The sequence below is a fragment of the Ziziphus jujuba genome, chromosome 11, assembly GCF_031755915.1.
Source record: "Ziziphus jujuba cultivar Dongzao chromosome 11, ASM3175591v1".
Lineage (NCBI taxonomy): Eukaryota > Viridiplantae > Streptophyta > Magnoliopsida > Rosales > Rhamnaceae > Ziziphus > Ziziphus jujuba.
This window is the reverse complement of record NC_083389.1, coordinates 6,305,577-6,325,163: the sequence shown is the minus strand read 5'-3', so window position 1 is coordinate 6,325,163 and position 19,587 is coordinate 6,305,577. Positions and strand designations below refer to the sequence as shown.

The 19,587-nt window shown below is 36.5% G+C and overlaps 3 protein-coding genes across 3 annotated transcripts; 1 reads left to right on the top strand and 2 right to left on the bottom strand.

Moving 5' to 3' along the window:
• Positions 1-2,385: 2,385 nt before the first annotated feature.
• Positions 2,386-3,968, bottom strand: LOC107431707 (uncharacterized). The gene has a single exon (XM_016042683.4). It carries the CDS (start codon positions 3,712-3,714, stop codon positions 2,515-2,517), a length of 1,200 nt encoding a protein of 399 aa, XP_015898169.3. The 5' UTR covers positions 3,715-3,968; the 3' UTR covers positions 2,386-2,514.
• A 961-nt stretch (positions 3,969-4,929) lies between these two features.
• LOC107431685 (pentatricopeptide repeat-containing protein At1g08070, chloroplastic) lies at positions 4,930-7,570 on the top strand. The gene has a single exon (XM_060812694.1). It carries the CDS (start codon positions 5,333-5,335, stop codon positions 7,511-7,513), a length of 2,181 nt encoding a protein of 726 aa, XP_060668677.1. The 5' UTR covers positions 4,930-5,332; the 3' UTR covers positions 7,514-7,570.
• A 634-nt stretch (positions 7,571-8,204) lies between these two features.
• On the bottom strand, positions 8,205-10,200 carry LOC107431728 (GDP-fucose transporter 1). The gene is made up of 2 exons (XM_016042717.4): positions 10,185-10,200; positions 8,205-10,071 (listed from the first exon to the last, which is right to left on the bottom strand). The coding sequence occupies exon 2, from the start codon at positions 9,469-9,471 to the stop codon at positions 8,416-8,418; it is 1,056 nt and encodes a 351-aa protein (XP_015898203.1). The 5' UTR covers positions 9,472-10,071; positions 10,185-10,200; the 3' UTR covers positions 8,205-8,415.
• Positions 10,201-19,587: the final 9,387 nt, after the last annotated feature.

Genomic DNA, 19,587 nt, shown 5'->3' with positions numbered 1-19,587 from the left:
GTTTTTTTTTTTTTAATGGAAAAAAAAAAGAGATCCCCTGGTAATATAATTTAGACCTTAGGCTAAAAGCCTTGCGCAGTAAAGCTGTATGGACCCTTTCTTTCGAGGCCCTTAGAAACACTTCTTCTCTCTTTTATTCTTAGATAGTCCAGCTCGTTCATTAATTATTCTCATTTTTTTAGATAATTAATTAAGCTAAAAAATTAGGTATGTATTTCGAATAAAAAGGGTATAGTGTGACAGTAATTTCGAATGTACTAGACGATACATGTGTCATAGAGAAAGACATCAACAGTTGTCGTTGTTGATTTCATAATTTACGAATAAAAATAACATATTACTTATATTATAATAGTAACATCAACCGAGGCAACAAACATAAGATAATTATAATTAAATCATTAGTTTAGTAGCATATCTCGTAATTGAGACAAAGAAAGATTCATATTTTATACAATATATAATTATATCCAAAACTTTAGCTAGCCCTCAATTGGAAATAAATTATAATTAAGTAAATAGATAAAAAATCTAGTCGTTTGGTATTGAGCGAAGGGCGTGCACAAACATCAAATAGGGATTAAACCTTGTGCCAAATGTAGTCCAATTTACAAGTTCAATGAGTCAATAGCAGCTAGACATGAGTCTTCTGCTTTATTTCAAGATTTGTGACAGTTTTGTGCTCTGGCCCTCTCCTCAAGGCAATTATTTTCATCACTCCAATAATTCTGCCATTTTTTTCTCAGCATGAGATAAGAGTAGCACAACAGATCAAGGAGAATAAACTCTTAATTAATTAAAACTTTTTTTATTAAAAAGTTTTAAGCAATTATTGAGAGAGAGAATATTGGATCTCCAAGATATGTAAAAAGATTGCTTTGTTTAAATTAAGTTATTAAAAGATAGCATCAGAAGTGTTGAGTATGTTTAATAATATTACAAGAAATAGAAAATTATACAAGTAGAAAAATAAGACAAAAAAATGCTTAGAAAAAATGGCTTTCTTCATAAATGTGGGGTTGACGTGGTCCACTCAAGTAGTGAAAGTTAATTTAGAATTGCATGCATGGGTGTGGAGATTAAGATATAAATTTTGCATGGAGGAAATTAAAATTAATTAATTTAATTAGTGAGATGGCAGAGGAATCATATTGGGTCCCAAAAAAAGAAATAAGGAAAAAAAAAAAAAAGGGCTTATAGAAACAGTTGGAATTCCCGGAAACACTAAAACAGAAGAAAATGAGAAAGTGTGAGGTGGTCCATGGAGTAACATGGAATTTGGGGACCATAAGAATTGCAAAAACCCAAAAGCACGAATTTAAGTGTAAAGCAAAGTGTTAGGATCGAGGACATTTTATTTTTATTTTTATTTCTTTTGTTAGGGGAAAAAAGATTATTTTTTTGGGAGAGGAAAGGAATAAGATGTGGCCACGTAATGCAAGTTCGAAATGGATTTCTGAAAAAAATGTGCGGTGGCATGGCAATGAAGAAGAGGAAGGAAGGGGTTGGAGCAGGGGGAGTTGGGGACCAGAGGCATTCCCTTTGAGAATATGTTGTGTTTGGGGCAGACATCTCTATTGTGTGCCCCATTCCGTTCTTTTAGCTGACACTATCACGTTATCAATTCTAGTTCCTTCATCATCTCCTTTTATATATCACACACACACACACACACACACACACACACACATACACACACTTTCCTCTCTTCTTTTGTTTTTCTATCCATTCCCTAATCTGATTTCCCCCTTTATCAAATGGAATTGAATTGTGTTGAATTGGATTAATTATCAACTTTAAATTATTTGTTACTTGATTAGGCTAATTTTTTTTTTATGCGTAATTAAGTTAAATTTGAAATAGTTGAATTCAATATAATATATATCTTAAAATATCACAAATTTATTTGGGCTTATTGTATTATACTTAGGCTTTAATCAAAAATTTTTAAAAACCCAATGCCATCACCTATTGGGGCCATAAAAGGGAGCCCACTTTGACTGAAAACTCATTTTCAACTAGAATGGTCCAAAAATGTAATAAATACTATACATATTATTTGTGATCATTAATAATAATAATTATGAATATTAATGAAAACTATATTGATACAGTAAAAATTAATTTGATTCATTTAATCATTGATTTATTATTTAAAAAATTAATATGAAAAAAAAAATATATATATATATATATTTTAAAATAATCAACCCAGCATCGAAAGAAAGGTTTATTTTTAATTTAATAAAAATTTTTCTATTAAAATTTTTTTTAAAAAAAAATTAGAATGTAAATACCTATCCAAAAATCACATATACATACATACATACATATATATATATATATATATATATGGAAGATGGAGGCAAAGTAGCATTTGATATATATATATATATGGACTCAATAAGACCATGTAAGTGAATTTGAAATTTGAAAATGTGATGATGCTTATGATATGTATTTTGCACACAATAGTTGATAGCCGTCGACTACAAGCTAAAATAAGGTTTTGAATCAAGGAAGGGTGAGTCCAGAGGAGAAGGCTATTCCAGCCATGTTTAAGCCTTTCATTCTGCAATCAGGGAGTGGGACCCAAGTCCACTGCCTTCCCACTATGTCGTACCGTAGCCAAATTATGTCCCATAATCCCTCCAAATTAGACATCAAAACTGCATTTATTGTTCCATTTATACCCTCCAAACACCCCATCATAACCCCATAAGGCTTTTTAATCTGCTCCATCAACTTGCCAGGTAACTTTGATATCATTTCCCAATTCCTACCATTTAAACCCAGGCCCAACATTTCTATATCCTTCAACATCCTCACTCTCGTATTTGCTCCATCAACACCGTCCGATTTCGCGATCATCATGTACCCATCACCGCAAACGTGTAACCTATCAATACTTTTTCCCCAACTGAATCCAACCGTCAATTGCCTATCCTCCCCGGTTCTGCCGTCAAACCTTGGCCGTAGGATTACTGGTGTATTGTTCGGAGATTTGATTGCGATCACAGAAGATTCGTTTGCTCCATGCATCACACTTAAAAAAATATGATCGCCCACTCTCTCGGAAACACGGAGCGAGCCGGCATCGTCCTCTTTGGCCACCATAGACTGCCACTTATCAGTCTCGGAGTCATACTCGAACACTACCGGACGATTCTCTACCAACTCGGCAAACAAGAAGCGGAAATGCTCCGACCCGATTGGGCCAGGCAATAATTTCATTCCGGATCTTCGCCAGGAACAAGTGCCGCGTGGGCCCAAAGGAGTGGGAGGGATCTTCCTAACGGTATTGGTGACCAAATTAACTGTAATAACCGCCTGATGAGAATTCGAAGCAAAGAGGAAAATATTCCCACCAGCAGTCAAAAAGAAAAGATCCTCCCCTGGAAAAATAAAAGGTTTCAACAAATTAGAGATCGGAATCCGGAACCACCGGTCGGACCGTTCGGCGAAACCGTCGAGAAGAGAATACCGATGGCAGCGCTTCTTGAAGAGAAAGAGCCAAGTTGTGGAGCGCAGTCTCAAATTATATTGGCGAACAAAATCTTGGTGGGAGATAATCGAAGCCACAGTTTTGCTGACCAATTTGAATCGGATAATTTCAGGTAAGGCCAGGCAGAGAAGTATACGCTCTATGAGTTCTGAAGGGAGAAGGCAGAAACCAATAGCATTATTTGTTGGTGAAGTTCGACAATTACCCATTTGGATTTAGAACCAAATTTTGTCTAAAACTGCTGCTCTTATCCCACAAAAAGGATTTATTTATATGTAGATTGTTAGCGTGGTCATTTGCTTAGCTTTTGGGGAACCTTTTTAATTAATTAGAATTATTATAATAGAGAAGGCATGCTAAGTTAATATATTTAGCTCCTAATGAAAAAAGACAAATTAGCCAACAAAGCATTGTCACGCTTGTTCATCATTTTGTTTAGTGAAATGGGCGGTGGCAATATACACAATTGACTTTTGTTGGTCCTTTTCTTTTTTTTTTTTTTCTCAAAAAGAAGAATTTTGAATGGATAAGATTGATGTTCCTTGTGGATGAAAATGAGAAAGCGAAGGAAATTAATAATTATTGTGTATAAAATAAGAGAAAGAAATTGAAATTGAAGTGTTTTTAAATCATTAAGTGTGGCGTTAGCATATACCCAAGTGAGCACGGGAGTCACTAAATTAGGTAAATTATTAGAGATAAGTCATGCTGTGTAGGTGATGAAAGAGAAGGCCACAATTTCCAATGCATGAAAAGGGCTTTGTTTCAATTGAATTTTTATGTTAAAATTGGGTATCTGCGTTGGATTTGACAACATATACATGGAAAAAAGTAAAGGGGGAAAAAAAAAAATAATGTTTTTTTCTTTGATTGTGGTTGGTTGCGAGTTTAATTTTACTCTAATCAAATTGCTTATATAAATTGTGATTATAAGCCAAGATTGATGGATTACGTACATGGTGTAAAGCTCAAGGGGTTAATATATTTAAAAGCAAGTTTTGGTACTGAAAAGGATGTTAATTCCTTGGAATTTAAAGAAAATTGGAAACGAAAATCATTTTAAGATCCTACTAGAGTGAGTGGTAATGGGAAGTATTAATAATAGCAAATACAAAAAAAAAAAAAAAAGGCTGCGAATTTAATTGACATTGGTCGCTGGCTTGATAAAATATAATTTGTTTATTTTTACGAATAATAAAGTGGCCGTCCAAGCATGCTTATTGTTTGTTATTCGTTAATTTTAGTAGTGTTCAACTTTGACTTATAATGGTGTGCTACCTCCAAATGCATAATAGGTGGAGTATAAGCCACAGACAGCAGACCCCATAAGAAAACTAAAAGGAAGAAAAGAGAAAGCATTCTGATGGAAGATAAAATATTATTGAATTGAAAAAAAAAAACCCAATAAATTAAACAATACGATATATAACATTTCCACAACTATATATGCTTCCTAACCTTATATAATTTCTTTGTGGAGTACAAGTACCATTTGCTCTTATTTAATTAAAAAAAAAGAGACAAAGTACCATTCTCTCTTTTGCAAGGCCAGTCATACTATAAACTTTAGTTATATAAGATTTTAGGATGTGAGTAGGTAAACATCACTTGTTCAACTTAAAAATTGGTAGCGTTGCCAAGTAAATAAATTCACAAAAAATTTCAATAGTAACGAACCCCAAAAGCCTGGAATTGGCACTGTATCAGAAACCCGACAACCCGGCCCGTTGCCAGTTATGATTCACTAGTTTATTATCTTATATCAATTATTTTGGCAGTGATTTTTCCAACTGAAATAACGAAGAGCGAACCTAATAAACAGCAGCAATGGCTGCTCCTCTGTCTGTCCACCATATTAGACCACCATTATCTTCTGATAACTCGATCTTGAAGAACCCCACTTCCAGTTCCACCACCATTGTCGCAACGGCAACCACCGCAGCTTTCACTGCCAACTCCATAGCCACCACCAACGACCATCCAATTCATCCTCATCCATGTCTCGCATTGCTTGATAAATGCGCCAATGTTTCCCAGCTCAAGCAAATCCACGCTCAATTGCTAAGAACCGGCCTCTTCTTTGACGCGTTCACCGCCAGCAAAATCGTTGCCTTTTGTGCTCTCCAAGAACACGGAAGCCTCCGCTATGCCCGTCTGGTTTTCACTCAAATCTCCAATCCCACCACTTTTACTTGTAATTCCATTATTCGAGGTTATACCAATAGGGGTTTGCCTTCCGAGGCCATGCTTTTCTACCAAGAAATGCTTTTCCGTGGTTTATTGCCCGACAGGTTCACATTTCCTTCCCTGTTCAAGTCTTGCGGGGATTTGCGGGAGGGAAAGCAGCTGCATTGTCATTCTACCAAGTTTGGGTTTGCTTCCGATTCTTATATTCAGAACACTATGATGAATATGTATTCGACTTGTGGGTGTTTGGTTTCAGCCCGAAAGGTGTTTGACAAAATGGTGGAGAAAAGTGTGGTTTCTTGGGCAACTATGATTGGAGCTTATGCTCAATGGGATGAACCCACTGAAGCTGTGGTGCTTTTTAATAGAATGGAAAGTGGAAACGTGAAACCTAATGAGGTTACGTTGGTAAATGTCTTAAGTGCCTGCTCCAAGGCAAGAGATTTGGAAACTGCAAAACAGGTGCACAAGTACGCAGATGAAAATGGGTTTGGATCCCATGTGGTACTTAGTACAGCTCTTATGGATGTCTATTGCAAATGTGGATGTGTATCACTGGCTCGGGACTTATTTGACAAGATGCCGGAACGGAACTTGTTCTGTTGGAATATAATGATTAATGGATATGTTGAGGATAGTGATTATGAAGAAGCTTTACTACTCTTTCGGGAAATGCAGCTTCGGGGCGAAAAAGGCGATAAGGTGACCATGGTCAGCCTGCTGCTTGTTTGCGGCCATTTAGGTGCTCTTGAGCTTGGGAAGTGGTTGCATGCCTACATACAGAAAGAGAAAATTGAAGTGGACGTTACTTTGGGTACAGCACTTGTGGACATGTATGCAAAGTGTGGAAGCATAGAGAATGCGCTGAAAGTTTTTAAAGAACTGCCTGAGAAAGATGTTATGACTTGGACCACCTTGATTACTGGTCTTGCCATGTCTGGACAAGGGGAGAAGGCTTTAAGGCATTTTTATGAGATGCAGAGAAGTGGGGTGCAACCAGATGCAATAACCTTTGTTGGGGTATTGGCTGCTTGTAGTCATGCTGGACTGGTGGATGAAGGGATTTCACACTTCAATTCCATGTCTAATATGTATGGCATTCAGCCTACCATTGAACACTACGGTTGTTTAATTGACATATTAGCACGAGCTGGTAGAATAACCGAGGCAGAGGAATTGATTGAGAAGATGCCAATGGCACCAGATCATTTTGTTTTGGGAGGCCTTCTTGGTGCTTGCAGAATCCATGGCAACCTCGAGGCTGCAGAAAGAACTGCTCAACGACTTTTAGAACTTGACCCAGAAAATGATGGAACATATGTGCTCTTATCAAACATATATAGTTCAATGAAAAAGTGGGAGGAAGCTAAAAGAATTAGGGACTTGATGGCAGAAAGAAACATAAACAAGGCTCCAGGATGCAGTCTTATTGAGGTCGATGGAATTGTCCATGAATTTGTGAAGGGGGATTCATCACACCCTCAATCCACAAGGATTTATCAAATGGTGGAAGATATGATCTGCCAATTAAAGAAAGCTGGTTATGTTCCTGACACATCAGAGGTATTTTTGAATACAGATGAAGAGGAAAAAGAGGCTGCACTAAGCCTTCACAGTGAGAAGTTGGCAATAGCATTTGGACTCTTGAGTACAAATCCTGGGACATCGATCAGAGTAGTCAAAAACCTTCGTGTTTGTGTTGATTGTCACACTGCAAGCAAGCTTATCTCAAAAGTCTACAATAGGGAAATAATAGTGCGGGACAGGAATCGGTTTCACCATTTTAAAGAAGGATTTTGTTCTTGCAATGATTTCTGGTGATCTAACAATTGTAGTTCGTACATAATTTTCAAAATCATAGTCATACTCTTGCATTCACGAATACAAAAGCCTGTCTGCATTCCTTAGCACCGGCTAGTAACAGTCTAGGCTTTCATGCATCTCCAATAAGCAGAACTAAAACATTTTCAGAAGTTGTAAATCCTTTCCTCGGAGCATAAAAAGGAGCCTGACTATTGTCACATGCATAACTACAGACTTTATAGAAGGCAAGGATTAGGAAAAAATCCCTTGTATTCTCAAAGAGTAAGTCATAATATGCTCTATTTACTATCAAGCACCAGCGATCGGTGGCTTTGGCCCTTGAGTAACGAAAGGTACAGACTACAAAAGGTTTCAAGTGGAAAATAGCTTTGATGTCAGCCATGAGATGGAAAGGGTCAACTCCTGGAAAAAAGAAGTTAAATCTTTCTATAATCCTTAGATTTTGATTAAAAATTACTTTGCACCACACTGAATAAATTCTTGATATTACTATTTGGCCACCAACATTGCTTGGGAAAGTGTGGATGTTAATACGCTATATCATGGGAAGGCCTTCTAAAAAACTCTTTAAAATTAAATTTAGCCATGAAATAACACCGCTAAGGTTTGATATTTGGTTTCAAATGCAAACATTACTCTGTATGAGCAGTAAATATGACGTTAAACAATTGCCAGAGAAGAATCCATGGAATAACAAAAGGATAGGTCAGCATAAGTGCGAACCATTTCATCTTCGGAAAAGAAATTATAATATCCGTAAAATCTAATACAGAATATTTCCTGAGTCATTAATACCTAGAGTTTTTGCTCCAAATACAGAATCACTAATACCAGACGAAGCACATCAAATATTATGAAACTGTTTTCATGGAGGCTAGAAAATGAAACATACAAAGGTCTTATACAGAAGCAAGTTTACCATGAATTCCCCTTCCTTGATTTTCTTCCTCAAAATCACCACCTTCATCATTCTCACTGCTACTCTGCTTAGACACAGTTGACTCTCGTTGCGGCGGAGCACTGCCAGGTTTGGTAACTGATTGCTGATAAAGAACTCCACCTGAAATTGTGAAGAGGATGCAAACCAATCCAAAGGGACTGGCATGCTTATCCCATATCAAAACATTAATGGCAACTGTGAGAAACTTATTAACCACACCAGTAACTGTGAATGCTGTTGCAGAGATCGCCTTCCTTGCTGCAAACCCAAAGAAACTGATGAGTAAACCAAACACACACGACAACGATACGGCAAAAAATGCACTGGATTGAAGCCAACTCCCAGAACTTGTTGCCAGAGCAGCAAACACATCAGAATACTCTCCAGTAAGAATCCAAAACAACGGAGCCACCATCAAGGATAACAAATTGTTATACAACACAAAACCCCAAGTATTCAACCCAAGATTGGTGACCATATGCTTGATGTAAACCATTTCAGTAGTAATTGTCACCAAATAAGCAAATGCCCAAGAATAAGCAGTCAAAGTAAAACCTGAATCAGTGGCCACATACCCAACAGCTCCACCCAAAATGATCAACAATGATACAAATGTAAGCTTGGAAGGGCATGGTTGTTTCCTAAATGCGGTATCAGCAATTGCAACCAAAAGGGGTGTCAAGGATCTGAACACGATGAAAGTATCCACATTGGCATGGCGAAGAAGATTGGTGTTTGTGAAGATTGCGAGATAGAAAACAAAGGCAGCAGGTAAAAACTTCTTGGCAGTCTCCCATGTGAAGGAATCATGGTGCAAAAACCCCAGCTTTCCCAGAACCCAAACACCCAGAGCAGAGGTTAAGTACTGCAATGCAGTCAAAAGGCCAGGATAGTTGAATTTGGTAATGGCATACTTATTAATCACAGCGAGCAAGCTCGAACAGAGAGCGTATCCAATCACGAGACTACTCGTGGCATAGTACTGCTTAGGAGCATCGAAACGAATCGAAGACATTGTTCCCAAATTTAAAATCCCCCAAACTCAAAAAGTTTCGATGCTAAATCTATCTAGGTCTTCAAGATCAATTTTTGTACCAACTATAAAAGGAAGTCCAAGCATCCGAAACTTAACAATGAACCGGAAATGGAGTTCATTAGCAAAATCTGAGACATGGGTATTGAAGATTTAGCCGATCTAGTGTGTATATGGAAGCAAATAAACACACAAAAAACAAGACGATGAATTGAACAAGAATATCAAGAAATTATACATCACCGACAAAATTAACAGCACAGATCTTGAACGAATATGCAGAAGAGGACCTGAATGGAGGAGACAAATACCGGGAGCTAGATTTGCAGAGAGCACAGAGAGGAAGCGAAATGGGGGAGAGCAGAAAATTGAATGAGACTATCTACGGCATTCATTCGTTCATTCATTATTATATATATGTCAGTACGACCTCCTTCCTGATTGATTTCTTTTGTCTGCAGCGAAACACCGTCGGTCTTAAACCTTTCGCAAATATTACATACAAGAAAACGGGATCGTTTTCGTTGGAATTTCTCGAACGGCGTCGCCAATCTTTTTCTACGCGGTCTGTAATTTGATTTCCTACGAATGTGAAAAATCAAAGATTTGTTTCTTTTCTTTTTTTTTATATAAATTTATGATTTATCTCAAAAAGAGAAGAAAAACAAAAATGTAAAATAATTTATTAAAATTACTTAAATAGATATTTTGTGGTTGGCCGTCCATTGGCTGTGGGGTGAGAACGGGGAAGGTCGACTTGGGATTCCAATTCCACCTCTGACGCCAGTACGTGACTAAAGTCTGAAAACAACTGAAGCTGAAGGTACATCTGGACCTGGTCAGCATTCATTTGGCCCAATATTAAATATATCTTCGCCCAAAAGTTGTTAGTAAGCCCATATTGGGAGAATGTGAAGGGAAAGGTCGATTAGGAAGTCCATTCGGATCAGCAATCTTCTGGCCCATTATTGGATATATATTAGTCGGCTAATAAGCCCATATAGACCCAATATGGATTGGGTCGGGATTTCTGTAGTAAACCAACTTAGCCCAATCTAGAATCTAGTTTTGGAAGTTAGCTTTTAGCAATTGTTCTCGGGGCAATTTGGCCTAATGCCCTATTTAGAAGGACCATGACGATATATATATATATACCCTTGTATTGGTAAATTTTTTTGTTTTACCCTTTAATATCCATTACACCTTTAAAAAAATTTTAAAAGACTTGAATGTCCTTTATTTTAGATCTAATACAAGGAAACCTTTTGTGGCTCCTCTGATTCAGCTTCTGGATTCTCATCCAAAACCAATGTTGAGATTAGAAAGAGTACCAAATCCAAGGATAACAAGTTTGAGTTCAATGAAAGCAATGCTCAGATCTTCAGGCTAATGCTCGACGATGCCCATCTTCAATCTTGCCTTTATTTCTATGAGTACTGGAATGCTTTTACCTTCTCGCTTGTGGTTATTTCTTCTTTACTGCTTTAGAAATACTTGAATGATGGATCAGAAGAATCTGGATCTTTAGCAAATGGTGATTTTGTTCCGATTCTACTAGGATTTGTGCATGTTTTTAAGTTTTTGACATTGCTCACCAAGATTTCTTTTGAAAACTCTGCATCGAGGAGGTCGGAGAAGCAATTAAATGTTCTCTTTGGGGCTTTGGGAGCCATAGCTGGGAATATGGTTTGCTTCCTAATTAGTCCTTTGGTTTTGGATTTCAATTTTGGTCCACTTGATGGTTTTGGTAGATCTTCAATTGCTGTTTTAACGGCGAGCAACGTCCTTTGGTTCTGGATTACCGTATGGCCTTCGATAATTACCTATGAAACCTACGGTAATCAATTTGTAGTTGCTGGAAAAATTACTGTAGGTTTCATCAGTAATTACCAAAACCCCTATGGTTATCATATTTTACCAATTTTTTGGCCCCCACAAGTCCCTTAATGTGTGTTAAATGCAAAAACATGCAAAATATACATTCTTCAATGATTCTAAGGAGAAAAAATCTCAAAATTTCTAAAAAAGTTCTCAAATTGGCACAAAAATTTGATTACCATAAAGTTTTCGGTAATTGCCGATGAAACCTATGGTAATCAATTTATACTCGTTGGAAACATTACCAAAGGTTTCATCAGTAATTACTGAAACCCCTGTGGTAATCACATTTCACCAATATTTTGGCCCCCCACAAGTCCCCTAATGTGTCTTAAATGCAAAAACATGCAAAATATACATTCTTCAATGATCCTAAGGAGAAAAAGCCCTAAAGTTCTGAAAAAGTTCTCAAATTGGCACAAAAATTTGATTACCATAGGGCCTTCGGTAATTACCGATGAAACCTATGGTAATCAATTTATACTTGCTGGAAAAAATTACCGAGTTTCATCGGTAATTACCGAAGGCCCTATGGTAATCAAAGTTTTTTGCCAATTTGAGAACGTTTTCAGAACTTTTGGTATTTTTTCTCCTTAGGATCATTGAAGAATGTATATTTTGCATTTAACACACATTAAAGGACTTGTGGGGGCCAAAAAATTGGTAAAATGTGATTACCACAGGGGTTTTGGTAATTACCGATGAAACCTTCGGTAATGTTTTCAGCAAGTATAAATTGATTACCGTAAGATTCATTGGTAATTACCGAAGGCCCTACGGTAATCAAATTTTGTGCCAATTTGAGAACTTTTTCATAACTTTTGGGGTTTTTTCTCCTTAGAATCATTGAAGAATGTATATTTTGTATGTTGTTGCATTTAACACACATTAGAGGACTTGTGGGGGCCAAAAAAGTTTTCGAATGTGATTACCATAGGGGTTTTGGTAATTACCGATGATTTCTACGGTAATTTTTCCAGTAAGTATAAATTGATTACCGTAGATTTCATCGGTAATTACCGAAGGCCCTATGGTAATCAAATTTTTGTGCCAATTTGAGAACTTTTTCAGAACTTTAGGGGTTTTTTCACCTTAGGATCATTGAAGAATGTATATTTTGCATGTTGTTGCATTTAACACACATTAGGGGACTTGTGGAGGCCAAAAAATTGGAAAAATATGATTACCATAGGGGTTTCGTTAATTACCGATGAAACCTACGGTAATCAAATATTTTTGCCAATTTGAGAATTTTTTCAGAACTTTTGGGGGTTTTTTCTATTTAGGGTCATTGATATTTTATCAACATAATACGACAGATGACTTTTCCAACAAAGCAACACATAAAACCAACGTCTATTATGCCAAATGTCAGGACCCGTCCAGAATTCCTTCTCCGGAACCCTAGACAAGCCCTGATCCCAGGGAAACCCTACCGAACCCTCCAACGGAAAATCCGGCAGAGCCTCCCCTAAGGGATTTACTTACCACAAATTACCTGCACTGAAAACACACTTCTATACTCATCCCCTTATTCCTCCCGCAAACTACAAATTGGTTCCACAAATTTCAGCACTTCAAAATAAACAACAGCAGCAACCTAGTGCATAACGAACAACTACACGTCCAATACAGTATACAGAGCATTATACGACAAATGCGGAATTTATAAAATGACAGATAAAGAAATAATACAAGTTCAAGAGGAAAAAGGGAAGAAAAACTTCTTGAACCTTCGGCAACGAACTGAGACGTTGGGCTCGCCCCGGACAATCAACGTCTCCAACCTGGACCTAGGGGAACAGAATTTAAGAGTGTGAGATGCTAATCATCTCAGTGAGTGACCCTATCTACTGAACACCTTTAATATTAATAATATACCAAATAATTAAATAAATAAATAAATAAACAATTGAAGTAACGCTATCTCTCAAAACCCTCACTATTCACTCCGTTGGAAATGTTCCCCTTTTAAAACATTTTCACAAAACCCGATAGTCGTACTTCCCGAAAACCAATGAACCAAATAATTTAATAAACAACAAATAAATAAATAACTAAATAAATAAATAAATACCCCAAATATAAATAAACTGAAATAAATTATAATAAATAATTTTAGAACACCTTTGGGGTTTAAAACATTATTTGCAATTTACACCGACGCACCACACCATATACCGGTGATGCCCTCCGATACCCAGCGTCCCGAGCACCGACTGGCGGGGGGTTAAAGAGAGAAACCTGCAACGGTCACTTCGGCGTCCCGACAGTACCGCTGCTAAAACCATCAACCCGGCCAAAGAGGGGGGCGGCTGTGCACAACAATAACCTTGCCTGCCCACGGTCCAATGGCAACTCACGGGTGAAGTAATAACCGTGCGCTAAACCACATAATAACTGCGCACTACCATGTGTCCATACACCATACACCAGAACACCAATACTGTATGAGTGCGTCTAAAAATAAACAATATTAACCAACCGTACCGTTTTTCAAAATTACCGTGGGAAATACATTAAATTCTCATACTTACCATCCCACATATTTTTATTAAACAACCCGGTACGAAACAGCGATAACAACAAACCACAACTTTCTCAAAATACGAGATGCAACCATAAAAATACCGCGGGCATAATTTATAAAATTTAACCAAATATTTTCGTAAAATATTTAACCCAATTATGCCCGAAAATTATTACTCAAAATCACGTACAATTAATACCGAAATCCACTTTGCTCATGCATAATAATAAATTAAACCACAATAAAATAGTAATCGGGAATTTCTTAATGACCCCAAAAATTCCATTTATTACCAATGGGTAAATATATATATAAAATAATATTTTTCCCGATTGTATTTAAAATACACCACATTAGCACAAATTACAGATACCAAATCAATACCACATAAATACAATTAATTACCCCAAAAATATTTTTAAAGGTGGGTCACTCACCTGGAGCACGCAATTAAACTATGATCCACCATGGGATCAATTCTACGACTCACCGGTGCTCCTAGAACAAAATTCACAGATAGTCAAATAAATTAATATTTTAATCGGATAAATAATACCCGGTATCCGGGGGGTCAAACACAAATGGTAACCAAAATAGGCGAATGATATACCGAATCGAAGCTCGTGGAACGAGGAATGCAAATCCGGTCTCCGTCGACCCCAATTCCGCCGGAGGTGGCCGGAATTTGGTCGGGAAGTTTCGGCCGGTTTTGATCTTGAGGGATCTTTCAAACGGTGGGGATTTTGGGCAATATAACCCAGGAAATGGACTCAGAGGGGTCGAAAATAGTGGGATAGAGGTATGGGACAGGCTGGGTTGGTCGGAAACGGCGAGAATCGCCGGAAAAATTTCACCTCGCCACCGTGACTTCGCCGGCCTGATCTGGGCGCGTCGCGAGGTGGCCGAGGTAGCGAGGTGGCGGGCTTGGACGGTGGCCGGCGCGTGTACTGTATGGGTGGCCGGAAAAGTTAAACACGGGAGAGAGAGAGACGGCCGATGGGAGAAAAAAAAACAACTGTGCGTGTTTTGGTTGAGCTCGGGGAAGAAGAAGGAAAAAAGGAAAAAAAGAAAAGAAAAAGAAAAAAAAGAAAGAAATGGTGTTTTCCCACGTGGGGAAAAGAAAAGAAAAAGAAAAAGAAAAGGGAAAATAAAACAAATAAATTCAAATTAATTGAATAAAAATATTATTATTTAAAATAATAATAAAAATAATTTGATTTTACACATGGTTGACATGTGGCATTTCACCATGGTGACACATGGTCACCTTCATTAAGTCACACGTGGCACATCGTTACGCGTTTAAAAAATAATAATAAAATAATACGGTGTTTGAAAAACTCTACAGGTCCATAACTTTTAAACCACATGTCCAAATCGGACGTGCCGCCAGTCTACGGACTTGTATCGACGAACACTTCACAACCATGCATGAGTCAACGCTCAACCTTGCATGAATAAAAAGTCAACTCCGACACCCCTTGGACAGTTTGGACCTCAACTTGTTTTGCTCAAAACTTTCAAACCGTAGCTCCGTTTTCAACGTGCTACCAATCTACGAACTCGTGCCAACGTGTATTCCGTAATGGTACCTCAGTCAACCTAGAATTCCAACCGGATCAAAAAGTCAACTTTTGACCCCTTCGGTCAACGGTCAACGGCCAACCCCGGTCAACGTGCAAAAATTCTGACATGGTTCGGGACGGGGTGTTACACCAAAACACACGTTACGCGGTTGAACTACTAATTGCATTCCTTACAACATTGCATAACACACGCATACCACATAACATGCCCCCATTATCTTAATATAGCATAGAGCGATTTATGGTCCTTCAGTTGAATGGTGCTGTTGGTTGGCAGTGCTATCAAGAGGTATGGCGGCTGAGCATAATCAGCTGCTATGACCAATCTGTTTGCACCTCCTGCATCTATATTGATGACGCTCCTCTCCTTGAGATTGAATCCTCTTCTTTCTTGGTCTTCCTGACTGTTTGCCAATCTTAGGTGGAAGTACAAGCTAGTTTATGACATCATCGAGAGCATGCCACTGACATTTATCTCCAAGTGGATATATGGTTTCCGAATATGCGTCGTGGAGTGAGTCAACTGAGTAATGCGCCGAGCAAAGGATATATGGAGAAATATGTCAATGCTTACATGCTACAATTGCATGGACACAAGGAAAGCCAGGTTTCTCTATACGGCATGTGCATTATCTGTCAAATTTAAATGAATAATATGCTACAGTGACTACCAAATAAGGGTGCTTATGAAATGAATGATGCAATCTAGAGAAAATCAACGCTAATAAGTTGAAAAGTGTGCAAAGACTTTTAGACAGAAATTTTACCAGCCTAATCAAATACACTCCTCATTCCCAACACTATGATAAAGAAAGGTTGTAAACATGTCCCCAAAGAAAAAAGGTTGTATCCATGTTCCCAAAGAAAAGTTTATCCAAAAAGGTTAGACAACATAAAAGAATAGCTCTTTAGGTAAACAAATCAAACACCGATAACATACAAAACTACATGGTAATAATTTAGAGAATGTCATATAAAAGAATAAAGCAAAAGGTCATCAAGTTATTTTCTCTCATGACATAATAAAATCCATTTCCTCCAAATCATAGTTAACATAAGAGAGCTGCATTAGGAGGATAAAATGCTTAAATTTTTTTTTAAAAAAAAAACAAAGTAAACAACCAAGATATAGTAGTGTAATTAGACTTTGAATATATGAAACAACTTACATAATATATTAAACAATATGTGAACAAAACTATGATGCACATTATATGTGAGTCTACATAAATATGAATTTTGGGGACAAAGATATTGCACACATGATATACATTATGAGCTAATTCACTTAGAATTTTGCTTTAGTTAGTTGATGGAGAATATGTCAATGTCACCATTCATATGACCTTGTAATGTAAATAAACAAAATAAAACTTCAAGTCAAATAGAATATACAATTAAAAAACCAAACAAAACATACAATTCTTCCAAAACTTCAATTTCTATTCTCCACAATTCAATCTTCAATCTCCATACTTCTAGCATACAAAAAACACAACGTATAATTCTTCCAGCATACAAAATCCACATTCCTCAGCATAAAAAATTCACATTCTTCCATAATTCATAACAAATAAAGATAAAATTAGGGAGAAAAATTTAGGCTATGTACCTTTGAAAATTTATGCCACTGCCCAAATTTAGTCAATCCTTCAATTAACTGGTTCTTCCTTTCTTCATATGTGAGCTTCTTTAAGTTGAACCTGTCAAATAAAGAAAGAGAGCAACTATCATCATATTCTTTGTTTATAAAAGGAAAAACAAACAAAGAAATTCATTCATGTAACCAAGTAACTAACTTTTGTTTTTCTAACATTATATGATCAAACCTAGGTACAAAGAGAAACTAAAGGTAGTTTAATCTCAAATTAGAACAAAACAGAATAGTTATAATATACATAGTATATACAACCAAAATTGCATATTATCAGTATAAATTAGCATTTAGCATATATAACCAAATAATCTCTAACATGCTCGTTATCCACATGTTAAGTTATACACAAAATGCATTTATTAAAGACATTGTATTAATTGCAAGTTCACAGATATTAGCACAAAAAAGTAAGTTGGAGCTCATTGTTTCTATATCAAAGAAAGAAGAATAAAATGAGTGGGATTGGACCCCCATAATTATTCATCACACCATCAACACATGTAACATATCTAATATTGATGTTGAACTTCACCAGTAACAAAAAAACATGCATGACATTCTCCATTGGCCTTCCATGCCCATGTTCAATAAGAATTCGACTTTCAAAGGAGACAATTCCATTTCTTTGACCAAGAAACACATTCTGTCTCTTATCTATACACACACACACACACACACACACACACACACATATATATATATATATATATATATATATATATATATATATATATATAAATATGACAGATAAAAATAAGAATATCTAGGATTTGACTGTAAGGCATTTGAAGGTAAGCCTTTTAGGTAGTAATTTTAGTAAAAAGTTCTCTACTTGTCGTATATATTCTGCTAGCATCTAAATAACAGTAAATTTCCAAGCATATCAAAGATAGATACACAGCTAATAAAACATGGTTAATGAGATTATGATTAAAACATGGTCAAAGAGATTATGATAAGATAATATTAGAATGAGCATCCATTATTGCCATAGAAACATAATCAGATTGGACAATAGAGTTAATATATACATATATGTAGCTACTTCAAGTGTGTGTATAGATATATATGCATATGATATGGTAATCAAATGTAAGAAAATGTAAAGTTGAACCAACTCACACGTATAGAATAAAAACAAGGTAATATGTACATGTTTTGTTTTGCCAAGGTTTGAAAGGGAAAAAAAAAATCATAGCTTGTCCTAGCTAGACATAACAGTATATTTTAGTTGAGAGATGAAGCTCTTTATAGAAAGCAAGATGCATTGAACAAGCAACAATTGTAATGTAAACACATTTACTCCTACATATATCTATATATTAATATTTAAAATATATGTATGGATGTGGAGTGAGAAAGTTTGACCATACAAGAGTCTTTCATGTCCCATATGCATCTGGTGAGGTTTACATCCTGCACATATCTATATATTATTCTTTCCGCAAAAAGAGAACAAAGATCGATCTAGAAAACTTTGACAATGCAGCTACATGATAGCTTAACAGACACAAGTAATTTTGACTCACTAGTTCACAGTTGATCAAGATATTGGCGAATACCACATATGATCAAGAAAAGAGTACCTATAATCACATGAAAACCATGAAAGCCAGTTGCTAAGAAAAAGGTAGAACCATGAATACTATCTGAAATAGTGAAGGGTGCTTGATAATATTCCATTCCTTGAAAGCCAGTGAATACTAGAGCCAGTGAAACGGTAGCTACGGAATACCCTAGAAGGGAATTTTGCTTTACTTCCCTCAATCTTCACTTTACACCACGCCAGCTCCCCTTTCATCATAAGGCGTGGAATAAGACCCATGGGAATCTCCATGGGACTCCAAAATTGCATCTATCATGGTACAATGAGGATGAGTTTTATCTCCAAAGGAAAATCCATGAAGTTTATTGTTAAGCTTGATCCAACTGTGCCCAGGACCCTTTTTCACTTCTAAGTCTCTCAGTCTCTTCCTCACTTCCATCTTCTCACTCCACTTCCAACACATATGTTAGGCAAAATTAAATATGCAGGTATTTGCTTAGGATTTAAACTAAATATCTTCTCTGCTAGACAATATTATATAATGTTAATGTATTATATAATGTTAAGACATTCAAACACAAGACCAGATAACATTCAATAATTATCAACCTCACAAAAATTAAAACTTTAAGAAAACATATACGTTTTAGCAAGAATGAAAGAGTAAATGGGATGCTTGTTGTTTATTTTTATCATTTCTCTATTTACTACCATTATTATGGTTCTTTTAGTCTTTGCTCACAAAAAAAAAAAGGGGGGGGGGGGGGGGGAATGTAAAGCCTTGAGAAAATGTTCGACCAATAAGTGGTGGGTTTGAATTTTTGATAAAAAAAGTGCAGGAAGGTGTACCATAAACGTTTATAGTGTCCTGGGGTGGTTCATTATCAGATTTCTTCACTGT